This window comes from Pleurodeles waltl, chromosome 3_1 (genome assembly GCF_031143425.1).
Source record: "Pleurodeles waltl isolate 20211129_DDA chromosome 3_1, aPleWal1.hap1.20221129, whole genome shotgun sequence".
NCBI lineage: Eukaryota > Metazoa > Chordata > Amphibia > Caudata > Salamandridae > Pleurodeles > Pleurodeles waltl.
The window spans coordinates 1,788,685,654-1,788,704,820 of record NC_090440.1 but is presented as its reverse complement, the minus strand read 5'-3'; the positions used below and the strand labels follow the sequence as shown (position 1 = coordinate 1,788,704,820).

The following is a 19,167-nucleotide window of genomic DNA, read 5'->3' as shown; positions in this document are numbered from 1 at the left end:
CAGGGTTCACACCCTGGTCAACCAACAACCCAGTTTCTCACAATGGTCTCCAACAGCTGACGCCTGCCTAATGTTGTCAGGTCATTTCCCCCCACAACCAGATGAATTATCTTTATGTCCGGTTTATTCTGAGAAGCCACCAGCTTCTCCACGGTGGGGACTAGCTGCCCCCCATTTTATACCTGCTGTGCCCATTCATTTTATTGTTTTGACTGGCCACCGCTTTGTAAGATCCCTCTGCTCTTACATCACCCACCCCTGTATTTTGGATATGCAAGATTGTCCTATAAACCACACAGTCTTCCTTGTTCTGCACGCCCTCTAGTCTATTGAGAATACACAGTGTCGGGGGGCTGCTGTCGTCATGTTGAGTAATTTCTTATATAGGTTTTGTAATTCTCTGCCCCCTCACATGATACCGTCCTCCTTCTTGGCAAGTCCTGCTGCTGTTGTAGCCCCTATCCTAAAGGAATGTGTGCTGAAACGAGCAACTAGAAGGCCTGCTGTGTGTAACCCCAAATGCATTACCTCAGTGAACTGAAACCTGCTGCAGAACAAGACATTATTTTGCGCAAAAAGAAGGGGGCCCCCTTCAGGACTGACTACTAAGTATGTCCAGAGCAGACAAATGAGGCGGGTCTCTGGGGTAGCTGAGCACTGTAGGCTAATCGATTTTCCTTTCCGCAGGTGATCTGTCTTGGACTTGCTAGTTATCATGACTATGGCCCATATGTACTAACACATTTTCCCATAGGCATAGAGTGGGAGTACCCTTTCACACACCTGGTCTCTTCTGCTTGTCCCACATGAGCACGTCTTCCAACTTTATGCAATAGTCACCTTCTGTAGTCCTGGACAGGGGATACAAACTCACTTACCTCATTCGCTTGGAAAAATGAAACTGTAGAGGCTGCTCTGAATAGTACTCTCTCCAAAAGGTCATAGCAGATCCTCTTGAGGACCACTAGTAAAGGTGTCAGCCTTTGGTAGTTAATCAGGAGTCTGCTGGGGCTGTAACCGCACCCTGCCTTTCATTGCTGCCTGAATGTAGTACATGCGGGTGGGGTCATGAAACAGGTAAACCTTACAGTGGTGAACTAGTGTACAGAGGTGAGCCTGTGCCCAAGAACTTGCCTTCTCACTATGCCCAATCAATAAATTGCTCTATTGCTGTTTGGAGGTCGGCTACCTGTTCGTTGTCACCTAAGTCTGTCATCTTCTTAAATGTCTTCAGGTACTCACAATACCTCGCCCTGCCAATGGTGCCAACTAGTTTTCTACCAGCTTGTCCAATCATGCTCTACTACAGCCCACAATTCTCTGGGGAATGGAATCATCCCGGGTCTGATGACTGAATTCCGTGAGGTGGAAACAAGAGAAAGTGTCCACAACAGAATGAACTGCTCCCTTTATATTTCTTGCTTTGAGCTCAGTATAAATCATAGCTTTGCTCCTACCAGGTTTCTCATTGGATGCAGGACCCATAGGCACTTGGCCAAGCTGGTGTTCCCTCTGTTGTGCCACTCCATAGTTGTCTGACCAAGATACAGTCTTTCTTTTGCCCAACTTTTGTTTCCATATGTGTAGGACGGTCACAATGGGGAAACAGCTCCAACGTAACACTTTTTGTCAGTCCCCGTGCCTTCTATTTTTGAGGGCCACTCTTATATACATCTTCCATGATCAAGCAAAATTCTGCAGCCGTTGCTCTCAGCAGCATCTGTATATAGGTCTAACTCCATCGTTGTGACCCACAGCTGTCTTCAAATCAAAGAGCTGTTGAATTAGCTCAGGAAGGTTTACCATACCTGTATGTCTCATTTCACTAGCCTTACATGGTGGTAACACTTCTGTAGTCCCTTGGTCAAGCCAGCTCGGAGCCTGATGAAAAGTCTTCAGATGGGGATGACCCTGGTGGAGAAATTAAGTTTTCCCACCAATTCATGGATTTCACCCAGGGTTGCTTTCTCTTTCAGGCAGAGGGTAATAATACTTTTCCACAACTTATTGACCTTCTCCACTGGTAGTCTGCAGAGCCCTTCTTTAGAATCAAGTTCTATACTGTTGAGCATGATCCTTCTTAGGGGATTTCACTGAAACGTTTTGCTTTTCTACTCCCGGTTTTGCTGACTCTCTATGCGTGGCCTTAGGACTCTGGGCACTTTCTCACAGTACCACAGGGGGAAAGTTCGCACACCCTTCCTACTGATGCCTGAAATAGGCACTTACTTGATTGCTCGAGGATGCATACCCAGGAGTGCCCTGTAAAAAGGTACACCACATACCTGGGTGGTTATGGCCCTGGCCACTAGTGGGATTTTGCACTGAGTGTGCCACCCACCAGAGTACCCTGACCAACATATTATAGCCCTGGTAGTGCAGGACTGTGGAGAAGCAGGTGTGCCTATGCCCAGGGTGGTATATTCTCCATGTGTGCCAGCCCTGAGTAGGCCTTCCGCTACCCCTACAGCACCCCCCAGAGGGCAGAGCAGGAGCTAGGCAGACGGCAGGGCAGGTACACAAGAGTGTCCCATGCCTTGGTAGGGCAGAACCCACACATGGGCTTGCCTGCTGAGGAGCTTGGCTTTTCCTTCACATTTTGCTGATCCTCTTTGAGTGGCCTTAGGGGTTTGGGCACTTTCCCACTGTAAATACAGTGTGAAAGTGCATGTGGGCCATCCCTACATATGGTAAGGAAATGGCACTTACCAGTATGTGCACATTTGCACATTGGTGTTTTTTATGTATATACTGAGCCTGCCATGGCGTGCCCATAGATGCACACTTCCACATGGGTATTTCATGCATATACTAAGCCTGGCATGGCTTAGCGATATGTGCACACTTGTACATTGGTATTTTCATGTATATACTGAGACTGGCATGGCTTACCTATCTGTGCACACTTGCATATTGGTGTTTTCATGTATATACTGATCCTGGCATGGCTTCCCCAAAGGTGCACACTCAAACATGGATGTTTGTAGGTATATACAGGGCCTAGCATGCCTGCCAGTATCTGCACACTTGCACATTAGGGTTTTCATATATATACTGAGCCTGACACAGCAGGCCTCTGTGGGCGCACTTGCACCTTAGTGGGGTTCTTAAAGCTTGTGTCCAGCCTCACCCTGCAAGCTTGTATGTGCACCACGGCACATGTGCCCATGAAGTGAAGAATACGCATGTATGTTTTCACTGCCATTGAGAGGTGCTCTGCCCACAGGTTAATGTGGAGGAACGTATATAATTAATCCTAGCTGCAATAGTGGATTGCAGTGGAGCAGCCTCATAATGTTTACTATCATTAGATTCCTAATGGCAAACCCTTTCCAATAGTAAAGGTGGTTTTGTCAGTAATGCCTTGGAAATGGCACTTCTAGAAAGTGGGCATTTCCATGTTCTAAAATCCCTTTTGTGTGTCTTTTTAATTGAAGCTTCATTCCACTGCGGGCTAGGGGAAAACACATCTGTGCATTCACCAGCAACAGCTATAAATCTTAGGCAATTGGAATGACAGACCTCTGCCATTTTGAGGGCCTGACTTGATAGGCAGACCTCTGCCATTTTGAGGGCCTGGCTGGATCGATTGAAGGGAGAGGTTCCCTCTCGGAACCAAATCATCGCACCACTAAAGATAAAGCTCTGTATTCCATGGTCCCATGGCAGACAGGATTGAAACTTAGGGGAGACATTTGTGATTCAAAGGGGAACCCTTTGAACCACCCCAAATTTCAAAGGCACACATAAGTGTACCTAGGAGAATGCAATTTAGAGATACAGTTGCAGGAATGCAGGACGAAGTCCCCGAACTGTGTGGTGCACACTGTCAGTGGACTCTGTTCTGTACAGGAGTACTTACTGTCCTGGGAATGGTTTGCGCACCCTTCCTGCAATGTGGCTGGCTTGGGCACAATGCTTGCTGCAGTGTGGCACTCTCAAGTGTGCTCTCCAAGGGCTTGCTGGCTTGCCCCCTTTTCTGTGTGGAGGTCTCAGGGACATCAAAGACCTCCTGTGAGGGACCTACACCTTCTACTGTGTCATCTGGAGAGTATTGCCCTCCTACTTTTCTACGACTGCTAAATTCCACTGGGTAGCAGTGGTGTGAGAGTAAAACTAAGAGTTATGCCTGGAGACTGGATTTTCCTGGTGTGGAGCCTGTAAAGTACTGCCAGCATTCAAGTACTGTGCCCCTTTGTCATGGGGCCACGTCACACATAAATGTTTGGTTGGTAGTGAATGGATTACTGCGCGGAGCCCTGTGTGACCCCCTGCCCAGGTTCTGGCCAGGAGTCCACTTGGCTCCACCAGCCTGCCTTGGGGCCCCTGACCCTGCCGTCTGCCGCCAGGAATAGGAGTTCGAGGCCCTCCACCACCCGCAGGCACCCGCCTGCGCCTCATCCCTGGTGCCTAGTGGTAGGCATATCTGGTTGTGTTCTGTTTTGTTGCATTTCGTTTTATTTCATTTTTCAAATCGTTTTTTTTGTATTCTGTACTGTTGTTATCTGCCCCTGTGCCCTTTTCGTAGTCCGCTTCATTTTCCGCCCTTTTTGCGTGCTCGCCCGTTTTCACCTGGCTCTTGCCGGTCTCCTGATCCCTGCTGCTGCGTCCCCGCCCCCTCGCACCCCCATTGGCCCTACCCTCCCACCTACTCCTCCCTCCCACCTCCCCCTCTTAATGGCAGCCGCTGCACGACTGTGCAGCGGGCACGCTGCTGGCGCGCCAGTGGCAAGCCCGTCTGCGCCCGTCCGTGCCTGGACCGTGCCCAGTGCCGGTCCCCCTGGCCCTCGCTGCTCCGACCCCCGAGGCAGCATTACTCCTCCACCAAACTCCACACCCTCACCCAGGACAGCACCCCGCCTGCGCACATGCCAACCCCAAGCACACACATGGACAATTCACATGTCACTCATGCCGTTTTTCCTGCACTCACACAAACACCAACAACACCAGCACGCACCACAACAACTCTAACATGCACCGCAACAAGAGCAACACCAACACGCACCACAACAACACCTTAACTGCATACTCCTAAACACCAGCTCGTCCACAAGCACGCCATTGAGCTCTGGAACCTGATCACAACACACTCCCCTGACATCGCCTTCCTCACGGAAACATGGATGAACTCATCATCAGAACCCGACATAGCCATAACCATCCCAGAAGGCTACAAAATCTCCCGCAGAGACCGCATAAAACAAACCAGGAGGAGGCATCGCCATCATACACAAAAACACCATCAAAATCTCCACTAACACCCACGACACCCTAGACAGGGCAGAATACCACCTACACTTCCTAATTCACATAAACGCCAACACCACCCTCAAAGGAACCCCTCATTTACAGACCACCAGGACCCCGCCCCCTTTCTGTGACACCATTGCTGACACTATCAGCTCCCACGCCCTCACCTCCATAGACTATATACTCCTCAGTGACCTCAACTTTTACCTAGAAAGCTCCCACGGCCGCAACTCCACAACCCTGCTAGACAACCTCATGAACCTAGGACTCAAGCAACTGGTCACCTCACCCACTCACTCAGCAGGACACACGCTTGATGCAATTTTCACCTCCAGCAACCACATCACTTTTACCCACACAACCGAACTCCACTGGACTGACCATCACAGCGTCCACTTCTCTTTCATGAAACACCCCACCCACCACCGACCACACACCACACCCTACCGAATGTGAGACAAGGTCTCCATAGAACACCTGAATGCCAAACTCACACAAGCTCCACCCCCCATCACCAACGACCCCAACATTGCTGGCCACAACCTCACACAATGGTTAACAACATGCGCAGACTCCCTCGCCCCACTGAAAAGTAACAACAACACCCTCACCGTCAAGACCGCCCCCTGGTTCACCAGAGAACTCCAAGCTTCCAAATGTGAATGCCGCAAAATTGGGAAAACATGGCGCTAAGAGCCCTCAATGAGCAATTTCTCCACCCTCAAAACAACCATACGCAAACACCACCAACTCATTCGGACCACCAAACGGTCTTTCTACAAAGAACGCATAGATAATAACTCACACAACAGCAAGGAACTCTTTACCATTCTCAAAGAGCTCACCAAACCCAAATCCAGCACCATTGACCCCCCTCACACCCAAAACCTTTGCAACTCCCTCTCCAACTACTTTCACTTCAAAATCTTAGACATACACAACAGTTTCACAGCATCCGCACTCATCATCACCACCACCAACATGACCAACAGCACAACGCCCAACCAATGACAAAGAAACTGAAAACAACATGAACTCCATCCACTCAGGCTCCCCCACAGACCCCTGCCCCCACCACATATTCAACAAGGCCAGCCAAATCATCGCTCCCAGCTCTGCGCCGTAATCAACAGCTCCTTCGACGTCGCAACCTTCCCAGACACCTGGAAGCATTCCGACGTCAACGCGCTCCTCAAAAAACCCAAAGCAGACCCGGAAGACCTCACGAACTACCGCCCCATCTCTCTACTCCCCTTACCCGCCAAGGTCGCTGAGAAGATAGTGAATGCCCGACTGTCTCAATTCCTAGAGGAAAACAATGCACTCAACGCCTCCCAGTCTGGATTCCGCAAGAACCACAGCACTGAGACTGCCCTCATCATCTGCACAGATGACATCAGAACCAGAGTGGACAAGGGCGAGACCGTCACTCTCATCCTTCTGGACCTCTCCGCAGCTTTCGACACTGTATGCCACCAAATCCTCTGCGCACGCCTTTTTGACGCAGGAATCCGACACAAGGCCCTAGACTGGCTAACCTCCTTCCTCGCCGAAAGAACCCAAAGAGTTTGCTTCCCTCCCTTCCAGTCCCCAGCAACCAAGATCATCTGCGGGGTCCCCCAAGGATCCTCCCTCTAGCCCTACCCTCTTCAACATTTCCATGGCCCAGCTCGCCAACATCCACCGCCCCCACGGAATCACCATCATCTCGTATGCAGACGACACCCAACTCATCATCTCCCTCACGAAGAACCCTTCCACCGCCAAGACAAACCTCCACGCCGGACTCCTCGACATCGCCAAATGGATGACAGCAAGCCACCTCAAACTCAACTCCAACAAAACAGAAATCATCATCTTCGGCCCCAACAAGACAGTATGGGACGACTCCTGGTGACCCACCGCCCTAGGACCACCCGAACACCCTCCACCCACGCACGCAATCTCGGCATCATCTTAGACTCATCCCTCTCCATGGCCCAGCAAATCAACACCATATCGTCTTCCTGTTTCAACACCCTTTGCATGCTACAGAAGACCTTCAAATAGATTCCCTTAGAAACCAGAAAAGCAGTCACCCATGCCCTCATCAGCAGCAGACTGGACTACGACAACGCCCTCTATGCTGGTACCACAGCCAAGCTTCAGCAAAAACTCCAGCAAATCCAGAACGCAGCCGCACGTCTCATCCTCCACCTCCCCCGCCACAAACACATCTCCGCCCACCTCAGATCCCTTCACTGGCTGCCCATCAGCAAAAGGATCATCTTCAAAGTCCTTATCCGCACTCACAAATCCCTCCACAACACTGGACCAGCCTACCTTAACGAACGAGTAAACGTCCACGCACCTACTCGACTTCTCCGCTCCGCTGACCTCACCCTTGCCACAGTCCCCTACATCCAACGCACCACCTCTAGCAGCAGATCCTTCTCCCACCTCACCTCCAAGACTTGGAACTCCCTCCCCACCAACCTACGCAAGACCCAGGACCTCCTAATCTTCAGAAAGCACCTCAAGACATGGCTTGTTGAGCAGCAACACTTACAAACCCCTACACCCCTCTCCCCCACATCGCTTTGAAACCCTAACGGGTGAGTAGTGCGCTTAGTAAAATATTTTATTGATTGATTGATTACTAGTTGCGGTAACCCACATGGCCCGCTGTTGTCAATTGTGCCTCATTCTAGGTGGGGCGTACCCGGAGCAGTGCTGCATTCTACCTCGTGCAGTACCACTGAACTGGCATCTCTGTTTGTGATTGCATTGGTCTGGGGTGGCTCAAGTAATCGTCCAATAGATGTTGTGCCTCATTCCAGGGAACTGATTGTGTGTTCGAAGTGCCTGGTGCAACTCAAGTCATCGCGTACCAGGCATGGCATGTCATTCCCACGAAGCGCTGCATTGGTAATGTTTTACTGTGCAAGCGGGAATGTCTGGAAGCAACTCAAGCCATTGTGCACTAGATGTTGCGCCTCATTCCAGGGAGGCACAGCATTGGTGAAATATTTTGGATGTGCAGAATTGTCTGATGCAACTCAAGTCATCGTGCCCCAGACATCGAGCCTCATCCCATAGAGGCCCTGTACTGAACACTTTTGCATGTGCATTCAGAAGTGTATGTTGCAACTCACGTCATCGTGCACCAGACCTTGTGCCCATACCAGGAGGGCCCAGAATTTGGTAAACTCTTTGTGTGCAACTGGGATGTCTGGGGCGTCCAAGTCATTGCATCCTAGACATGGTGCCTTCTGTCGTAGGAGGTGCCAGATTGGTAACTGTCTGTGAAGTGGAGTGTCTGGCTTGGCTGGGTGCCACTGTGAACAGTGTGTCCCAAGGCAACCCTTCCCTTGTGCTTTGCAGACCACGCCCACGCCAGAAGGCCCGTGTGGAGACCCCTGAGTGAACTTCCCGAATGGGGACCAAACCTCCATTTGCCGACTGTTACCTGGTCAGCCATTCTCGCTTTCTTCCCCTGTACCTTTACCCTGGGATCCCGAGTAAGTATAACCACCGACCGTGAAAGGCCTATTATCAGGGGTGGGAATGGTTGGAGGGTGGAGGCAAGTTTGGGTCCAAGAGGGGTCAGCAAACTCATTTACACCTTACCTGCCGGCTGTTGGAGCACCGCATTAGGGTGCTGGAAGCGAGTTTGTGCGAGTGCGTGCATGCTAGCTTGACTGATACCTGTGGCACTGCGTAGCGGTGCAGAGTGAGAGTGAGAGTGTGATAGTGATTGCCTGGGCTTGATTTCACTGTGCAGCAGTGTTGCCATGCACATTGTTTATAATAGCTGTTGCCACTGACGTTTACTAGTGTGGCTTAGGCCACGGAGCTATATCAAAAGTGCTATGGTTTGCTGTATGTATACATTGCTGCTATTATTGGGAACTGGGATGCATCCTATGACTATTTTATATTGAATTGGGGTGATCACTGGGGTGGGTCTTGGGCAGCCAATGCGGTAGAACCGCATGATGGTGCAGGGAGGAGAAGTATTGTTTTTCTCATGTGTACATACTGCTGATGCCGAATTAACAGTTTTGGGCCTCATACTACTAGTGATCTTTGTGAATGTGATTTATGTCCAGAGATACAGGATGTTCATGTGGTGTTAATTCATGTGTGCTTTGGATACAAATTTTATTTACATTGTGTGAAGTCTCGTTTGTGATGCTTGGTGTACTTATTGTGTGGACGCGCTGTGCCAATGCTTTACACATTGCCTCTATGATAAGCCTGACTGCTCTGTGCTGAGCCACCCAAGGGTGAGTGTAGGTTATGTAGTGAGTATAATCATCCACCCCTGACAGGGAAGTGGTAGGTTCTGCCTGGGTTGGGTCGCTCCTCAGACAACCAGAATTTGCTGCCACCAACACATACTTAGGAAAATAAGTATTTTTGAGCCCTTCAGTCTTCACCTTTGCTAGCAGTACCCCTAGGCAACCTGTGAACTAAAGAAGTGCTTAAAAAGATTCCTTTATTTCTGTGACTCTAGAGGAAGGTCTCAAAGTATCTGCATGACATAGAGCAGCCTATGGGTATGCATTTATCGAAATAATACTGGCCTTTGAATTTGAAAAACAGCAAGTTAAAGCTGTCTGGATGAACCTGCAGTAACCTAAGAGTAGATTCAATATCAGCCTTTGCAACTAGAGCCTTTTTGTCAGCTGCCCTTACTAAGTCTACAGCTTTGTCAAACAAGCTGTAGAAAACACTGCAATATTTCTGACTCAAACTATCATTCACTGAGTCTCCTTCAGGGAAACATAGGTTGTGGGTCGGATTGAAGCTGTCTGGTTCCTTCTATGAGACTACACCCAGTGGGGAGACAATTTAGTTTGGTAGGGGTGGCTCAGGAAGAAGGCCCTTTATCCTTCCCAGTAGCTCCTTCCTGATCTTTTATTCGACTACTTCCATGTGTTAATAAACGGATTTTAGGTTGGCACTAGCCCTGTTTTTTTACTTCATCTTAAAAAGGAGTCGAAAAGCATTGTCAAAACCATTTAGAACAATACTGGCCTCTCTGCTTCTGTGATAATCACTTAGCAATTGTCTAATTTTAACTCTGTCTTTTGGTGTCGTTGCCTTGCCAAATTCCTTCCACACCCACTACCACTTCCAGAATTGTGTGTTGTGTCCTGGAGTGGTTGATGAGTGCTTCAGGTGTCTCACTTCTTGCTGTGGTCCTTCCTTTCTATGTTACCTTTCCCCTTGCAGCACTCAGTTGCCGGGTGTTCCCCTCTGCGTGTGCTGCATCAATGCCTAAACTGGCATGCCAGATCCCATGCACTCTATCCCTTTTCATATTTTCAGAAAATGACATTAGTTCCTTCTGCTCTGCTGGTGCTTTTTGCCCCATCGCCATTTCTGCTTTTTGAATCCCTTGAACCTATCCTGCTTGCTTTTAAATTGTGCCAAAAAGACTGATCAGACTTACTGACTCCTTCCTGTCCTATTATCATTTTATGCAAGAAGCCGGACACACCTTTGTAGTCTCACCCTAATATGGATATCAGAAAGTACTGTATTCCCCTAGGAATCATCCAATAATTGACTGATACATGATGCCATTGGCCACATATGAATACATGATTAATACAATCAATGCAATTTCATCAGTGGTCAATGTTTTATTTTAAAGCATCATAGCTTGAGTCCAGTGGACAGTCAAAATAATAGACAGTCAAAACAATGCAGGTGCTGCAAGTAATGGCACAGTGTAAGTGCAAATAAGTGAGCCACACAATAACCAACAAATAATACATTGGCGATATTTACTATATGTACAAAGGTCCCAAGTCCATAGGACAAAATGTCTTCTGACAAACCCAATGATAAAGACATTTGGATTCCGACGGTTCAACAATCAATGATATGGGTGTGACCCGATAAGTCGACGTTTTGACCCCTTAAACTGAGTCTTCATCATGACTATAAAAAAGGTTGCAACCTAACCCCAAATAATCTGGTCTGTTTCTACTGAACTCCACATATCCTTGAAAATGTTACCTAAAGTGTTATGTTATGGGCTCTCTGAAACATGCTGGCTCGAAGCTCAAAACACTGCATCACCACCTGCATTGTTTTTGACTGTCTAATATTTTCATTTCTTTCTTGTCTGTGCCCCGAGCTCTGGGTTGCAGAGGCAGGCTAACCACTTGCTCTCTGTGCCATCTTGGCCCACCTTGCCTGCAAATGTTGAGGGCAGGTGGTGGCGAGCATTCACCTGCAGCAGGCCATCTGTTTGTTACACCACCTGCCCCTTTTCGCTGGGGCCCTCCAACGTTTGCACTTCTTGAGCTAGCCTAGATGATGAGCTCCTCCGCAACTGGTACTTAGTGGCAGACCTCTTCCCAACACAGTTGGCCTGCCACCATTGATCGGCTCTGGCTCCTGGAGACGCAAGACCCCTGCGCTCTTTAATGGTTGCAGCAGGCCTCTTCACACCACGGCTGGCCCCCACTTTTGCTCTGCCTCTTCAGGACGCAGCCCGGGGGCATCAGTGAGCACCCTGTTGCCGCCCAATGGTTCCCTTTGGTAGAGACGACTGGAAAGCCTGCAATTCAGGATCCCCTTTGCTTAGGCTGGGTGACTGCAAGCAAAGGCCGGTGTGCTGACGCTGATGCGTTGTATCTTTACAATGCCATTGTTTGATCTTCTTCCTCGTCTCTTCTTCCGATCCAGGAGTATGGAGCCTTGCTGTTCCTGGTAAGCCTGCAATCCTTCCATGAACTTCTTCTAGAGTACCAAATTGGGAAGTATAGGCACAGACCAATACTCGAATGCAAATGAGTCACACTCACCTTGGAGCTCCTTATAGCTGCTCCCCCACCCCTGAGGCTCGCTAGTTTAAATGTCTCAAGCCTTATCTTCCCAATCCAGGCACACATTTGTTATATTGGCTTTCACAACCTTAGCATTTTTCTTCCATTCCCACTGTACCTCCTCATGGCACACTTAACCTGCAACTTTCACCTAGTTCTACAGATCTCTATCAAGAAATGAGTGGAGAGAGGTGATCCATGGTCCCAGGCATCATGTTGCAGCCCTCAATGTACTGTGGACCCCTTCCCAATTGCTGTCCTTGGCCCTTTGCCAGGTTATGGCTACGGCCCCTTAAGTCCTGCTTGGTAGCCATGCCTGCGCATACGCAATTGCAACAAGCATTTGCAATGCAATGGGTCTCGCATTTCTCCGAGCTAGAGCTATTAGCAGTTGTAAACTCCCACCCGGACTTTTCTTGCCTCATTAAATGGAAAAAAAATAAGAGTGATCGCGCTCCTAAACAAACGAGATCGCTCCGAAAAAAAGAGAAAAAGTAGTCCACAAACTGGACTGAAAACATCGAGCCTCGTATGTTTTCAGTACTTGGTCGCTGTGCTTGAGGAGGGCTAACCCTCCATGACGTATGCATGCCTTCCACTAATGAAAGCAAGCAGATTTTAAAAGGCAAGCCCACGAACCAATGAAAGACACTGACATGACATGGGCGGGGCTCCGAGCCCTTTTCTAACTACTACAGCATCTCACAAGCAATACCCATTCGCAAGCGCATGCTATGCAGACTCAACCCTACAAATTAATGGTTTTAAAGCATGCACCGTCTGACTGGGCATGCTATAAAACCATTAGTTGTTGCAAATGTTTTAAAATTGCAGGAAACATTGTAGGAGGAAAACAGGCACCTGTACCTCTCTGGTACACCGGCCTCTGCAATGCTGCTCATGCCTCAGTGCCTCAAGCCATTTTCAGATAAGTTACCCCCGCCAGGAATCTACCAAGTGCCTAACTCAGTATGAGTTGGTTTTAAAAAGCTCTGTACCTGTTCACAGCAGCCATCACGCCTACCGGGCCTAAAAAGGGGGGTTGGGCATGAGAACTGTTGCATGCCCATCCCAAGGTAAGATGCCACATGCATGCTGGTGTGAGTAGGGGATCTAAGCAAACCAACCAAAACATACACCAGGGGCTAGTGGTCACAGAAGCAGCCAGCATGACTGCCGTCAAAATCCATCGCAACATTAAAACCAGTCCCCACCTTTCTTGCCTCCCTGGGAAATGTCTGGTCTCCGGTATGGCAAGTCTGGGCCTGGTTTTTGGGCCTCTTCAGTGGGAGGGCTTGGGGCAGGAGGGTGGTAGGGTGTAGTTACCATGTGGTGCAACAGGTGCAGTGTCACCGACGCCCAGATCACTGAGAGGCCCATTGAATCCTGACAATTGCTTTAATTTACTGTACAACAGCAGTCAAAGGGACCATTTTCCTTGCTTGCTTGCGCCAGGGCTCATGGAATCCTTGCTACACCTCTAGGGAGGATATGGGGAGATGTGCCAGGAGATAAAGGGTACTCAAGGAATTCCTGTCTCCTAGTGACAACCAGCTGAGGCACGGTTTATTGTATCAGATGTGCTGCTATTGTCTTAGTTTGAGTCCATAAGTGAAGCTCTCTAATTGGCGATTACATATACACACATACAGAGGCTACTATCTGCTGATTTGGGCCATGAGGGAGCATGGGCAAGGAGAAGGTACAGAAGGAGGGCCTGCATAGGGGAATTGGACACAGACCAGTAAAGCCATTATACAAAGAACTCCCATCTTGACTTCTGCCTAACTATTTCCTTTTACTAGCAAATACCGCATGTATCGCAACCTGTGAGTCGTAATAACATTTCTGTGCTAACTCTTGAGCTTTCCATTGCTGTGCATCTCACCATACTATTATCTTGAAAGGGTTCACTATCACAGCAAGAAACTAGACTTGTTTTACTTATTTAGTTGCAACCAAACTAAGCTTGAACTTAGAAGGATTCTTGTATGCATGCTTGCAGACGCTGCTATCCTTGACAAGCATCTTAAATGCCTATTTAGACCATGTTGATTGATCATACATTCCCTGAAGAGCACCATAAATTTCTGGAGGTTCATATTACCTTGCAATGTTTCAATTTTTGCACCACTGTTGTGAAATATCGGGCTGTTCTGCCGTGCAAAATTGCAAGAAATCACATCACTTAAATGAGTGTCGGCCCATGCTATGTTTAAATATCCCAAGCATTTTCAAACATATTATGCATTAGAGGACAGCGTGAACAATAAATTAAGCAGTTTCACTATTTTATAGCACTTTAACTATGTAATGTCAAAGAAAGCATCCCTGAAATAACAAAAACATGGTTCTGCTACCTTGTAATATTCTAAATGTGTACATCTTTTAAGTTGGCAAATCTGTGTATTGCAATAATGTTTTACTGAAAAAGGAGTTCTGTCTAGCCAGAATATTTTTCTAGCATGCTTACCACCTCATCAACCTCAAATGGAAGTGCATTCAATTACTGGCAGAAACTGAAATCATGCCCCGCTGTCATTCTGACTGGGATGCTGAAAGGATGCATCCAGGAGTGAGTTTGAGCTTACCTCACCGGCACTATGACTGCGCTGTCTGGTTAAGTGCTGCCGATGGACCAAGGCGCTGGTGGGCCTGCTGCTCTGTAGCGGAAGTCGTGGGTCGATAAAAGTGGTGCTGCGGGAATTGTGGTCAACGAAGAAAGGCTAAGAGAAGAAATAAAGAGAGAGAGAGCACAGTAACTAACCAACACGCCGCATAGAGCATCTCTGTGTTTGTAATGTACTACTATTGTGTCTCTAGAAATGAGAGAAAAGAGATAATGCACAGGTCTTGCCCGTCTGTAAAAGGGCCAGGGTCTTTTTTAGGTTTCATCAACCAAATGGTTGCAAAAGACCTATTGTGACCTTACAGTGGGATGTCCATTGCTTGCTATTGGTTGGCTTTATGGTCACTTATTTGCTCGCTTCTTCTCCAATGGCTTGCCTTCCTCTTCTTGTGTTCGTCCCTCCTGTTGGAGCACATCCTCTTTATGCTTGTTTAGATTGTTTTGATTAGCTGTATTTCCACTGATTTTCTTTTTAATTCAGCAATCCATGAAAATGCAAGCGTTTTCTAGCATTCTCCCTCTTTTGCCGCTTCTCATCAAATACTCTTCCTCCATGTGTTCTACCCACCCCTCCCAGTTTGTAAAAGCACTGAAACCAGAATATGTTTGCTGGGGAATGGTTTGGGAGCGGAATTTGAGGGATTTAAGGGCTGTTTTTGCTTTATCTCCTGCATTGTACATAGTGAATGAAAGCACGAGCTACGGCACACAGAGACTTTTATTGCACTAGGCTGGGAGAAGGGCGATTCAAGGCTGAGCAGACCTGTTCTGTACTCACTGAAGTAGCCTCTAACACAGAAAGGGTACTTAGCATGATGCTTCTTCTGGAGTTACAGAGACAAAATGACTGAATCCTATAGGAAATATGTTCGGCCTTGACAATAGGTTCCCTTACATTCTGACACTACACTGTTCTTTTAAATTCTTTTCAGAGATTCCTGAGTGAAAGATATTTGATAATTAAGCCATGCTATTCATAAAGATTGAAAATATTGAAATCAATGTGCAGTTTTACGATGCCATAAAAATGTTTGCTTTTCCTCTAGTATGTCAAAGTGTTTTTTCTTTTACTTGTTTTAAACAGTAATTTGCAGACAAACATTAGCAAAGACAACAGTGCTGCATCAGCTTAGAAATGTGAGACCTATTGGCTTTGTCAATGCTTGTTTATCAGTTGTGCTGTTCTTAACATTTGTGGATACCTCAGGGTGCCAAAATGCAACCACTTGCACTCTGTCCTGTTATGGAGGTCAATGTTTTGTTGAGGTGGTGCTGCTCAGCTTCAGCTTCAAACCATGTCCCCCCTCCTGAATGCATCTGATTCAGCTCCACTAATACTGATCTTGAGGAGTAATCAGAAAGAAAGTAAGGAGCTCTGCATGTAGCACAGTTACACAACTAACGCCATAAAATCGTACAATAACATAACGTGCCATTTGTAAAGCAAACATTCACCACTCGTATCTCTGAATTAAAAGACGTTAATTGCTACCTAACTGAATGGTTCTCAACTTATCGACCTCAGAAGGATGAAAAGGTGAATGGCCCCACCAGAATTCAAACCTGTGACCATGAGGTCAAACACAGATCTATGGAGTGGAGACATTCGTTCACTGAGCCACCAGACCCATCTACTTACAGCAAAATTGTAGTTCCAAAGGACAATTAAACACATTTTGTACTGGTAAAAGACACCCCTAAAGGTAGATTACTAACACCTAATTTGCAATCACTCTAAGCCTAAGTAAAGAAACTAAGCGCCATTGCTTAGGGAGAGGACTGAAGTGGATGAGTGACTTACAAATAAATGTATTATAATTGATTAATAGAATAACAGATGACTGAATTGTGAACAAGAATGCGGCAAAATCCATCACAGTCGATTCTCATCCTGCAAACAGGCACCTCTTTTGCTCCCCTTCCCAAAATTAAAGCTCTTCCCTTAGAATCTCAATAATGTATATATTATATTTTCACGTGTGCTGGAATAGGCCCTTATAAAATATCAGGTGAAAAATGCAGCTAGGAGGACAACACAGAGGGTGACGGGTCGCCATAGTGAGGACAGTGACTAGAAAGATTGGGTCTTAGAATAAAGGGTGTTACTGGTAAGCAGTTGGGCCATTACTACCTAATCTGTCTTCACTTCACATACTTACTCAGAGGATTTACCAAGCACCATATTTGTCCACCACGCAATCAGTAGCAGAACAGAGGAAAGGATGGTGCATCTATCTACATGCCCATCGAATAAACTACCTGACATACATTCTAATCTCTGTTTCCAAAAGGCCATCCCTGTGATGGTGTAATACCTTGGCATCACCAGAAGATGACTGTGCATGAACTAAAGGCCACACCTCCAAGAGATGATAAGGCATGGGAAATCATAAATCTATGCATTCCAAAAGACTCATTGGCCCTCCAGGACCAGAAACTGAACTTTAACTGTTCCACCTTGTTTAATAGATAAGGCAAATAAAAATTGACGTCATAGTGAATGCACCAGAAATTGCATTGCAGTATACCAAGAGGAACATATCTTCAGCAGGAAACTGACCAAGCCCTCGAATGGACTTAACACATCAGAAACACAAAATAATACCATATCCATGAGGACATAAGGTCTCTTCTCTGACATAGACAAACGTCACAGGCAATCTGGCAGAACCCATGCACTGGGAATGTAATTTAGATGCTGCTAGGCCAGGAGATGCAGATAGGTATCCAGGTCCTCCAAACTACAAGCTGGTGCAGACAGGTAATCCTACCTGGTTCATTCTGCCTCTAAATAATAAAACCAGGGTCTCAATATGCCTGATGTAACCCAATCCACTGCCCTCAATGACAAAGCAAAGTCAGCATATAGAATAGGAATGGTCCCTGTAAGTCTCTGTAACAATGAGAGCAACTGATGCTATGTAATTATAATTGGCATCCCCAAATGGGGGTGCCTGCAGAACAGCCTACTGACTAGAGGAGTGCCTTTGGAGCCAGAACCCATAGAGGAGAACACATCTAACAATGCTATGCATGCCCAGATCATATAGAAAGACTTAATGGGTAGGTCCTCATCATTGGCTAACCATAGAGTAAGACACGCAAAAGTACTCATCCCTCACCGTAATGACCCCAAAGAATGGGAAAGTACTTCCACACCCCCTCAGGCCACAGCATGGTCCATACATCCCATCCAGAGGCCACATCCAGCTGGAGTATGTCAAGACAGCGTCAGAAATAAACACTGAAGTTAAGCCAGAGATCCAAGGGTACATCAGTGTGAAACGTGTCCCATATCACAGCATTGATGTAGTTGGCCTCACAATTGCTTAAAGTGTCTGTGAGTGGATACACCCATGTTTAGCTACTCTATACTTGATGGGAAAACTCCCCTTACAAATGCAGGATTGATGCAAAGGATAATATAGACCCAACAAATGGGACGAACTGGCCTAACGACTGCCTTATCCCTGTGGGGGCCATGATAGCTTGACTAGGCACTCTTGAAGAAAACCAACCTTGAACCCCACAATGGACTACATACCTTCAGTCCTCCTCTCTAGCCACCAACAACAATGGTTAACCTCAGCGGAGACAGGACAGTAGACTTACAGTTTGCAATACAAGGTAAGAACAACCGACTAGATGGATATTAATTCTGCAGCTGAATCCTAGAAAAATGAAACGAATTAACAGAGTTGCGCTATGTAAAAACTCAAGACTCCAAGCACAGAGTCTTCTTCATATAGAAAGCAGAGCTGACAAAGTGAACAAAGCATAACAGAAACAAGCCCATGTGTATAGGACTGCCTGCCAACGAGCTTGTGAACTCAAAGCGCTACAAGCACTGGCTCCGTGTTGTATACAAGGTCCTGAACACAATGGTAAAACAATGAAAAACCGCTGCCAGGATTAACTGAACCTATAAATGATATCGTTGGGCATATAAACACAAAGTCATGTCTCCCCTAATAAAGGCCATAGTGCAGCAACCCCAAATTGTGTGCAGTCTGCAATCGCAAAGGCCAATTGCAAAGAATTGTCTAAATATCTTGGTGTCATGTGTCCATTATGAGGCACAAAAGATGATGTGATTTCCCCAGAATTCCACAATATGTGCTGGAAGTGGGGTAAGACCCTAGCACCCCAGGTTCCAAAGTCAACAATGAACCTAGTTTCTTGGGAGATTCAAGACTCAGCAGGCCTGGTCTGTAGACTGAGTCTGATACAAACGTGTCAAACGTACAACACATTCTTCCCACCACAAATGCACGAAGACGTACAGCTCAGCATGAAGCACCCCAGCAAACGCAGAGAATATACACATTCTGCAACCTCTTCTGTAGCCCAATAATGACTGGCAAACCAGGGACACATCTTTCAACAGAGGCCAACACTAACCACCAGAAATCCACTTGCTTTGTCCTTAGCAGGTGCCAAAAGGCAACCAAAAACATG

At 47.1% G+C, this 19,167-nt stretch overlaps 1 protein-coding gene across 5 annotated transcripts in view; it reads right to left on the bottom strand.

The window, feature by feature from the left end:
- Positions 1-19,167, bottom strand: part of HECW2 (HECT, C2 and WW domain containing E3 ubiquitin protein ligase 2) — a 1,462,881-nt gene that overhangs the window by 291,868 nt on the left and 1,151,846 nt on the right. For all 5 annotated transcript variants that reach the window (XM_069225854.1, XM_069225856.1, XM_069225859.1 and 2 more), the window contains one exon: positions 14,672-14,806. In XM_069225854.1, the coding sequence (XP_069081955.1) occupies positions 14,672-14,806 (135 nt within the window). The remainder of the gene's footprint in view (positions 1-14,671; positions 14,807-19,167) is intronic.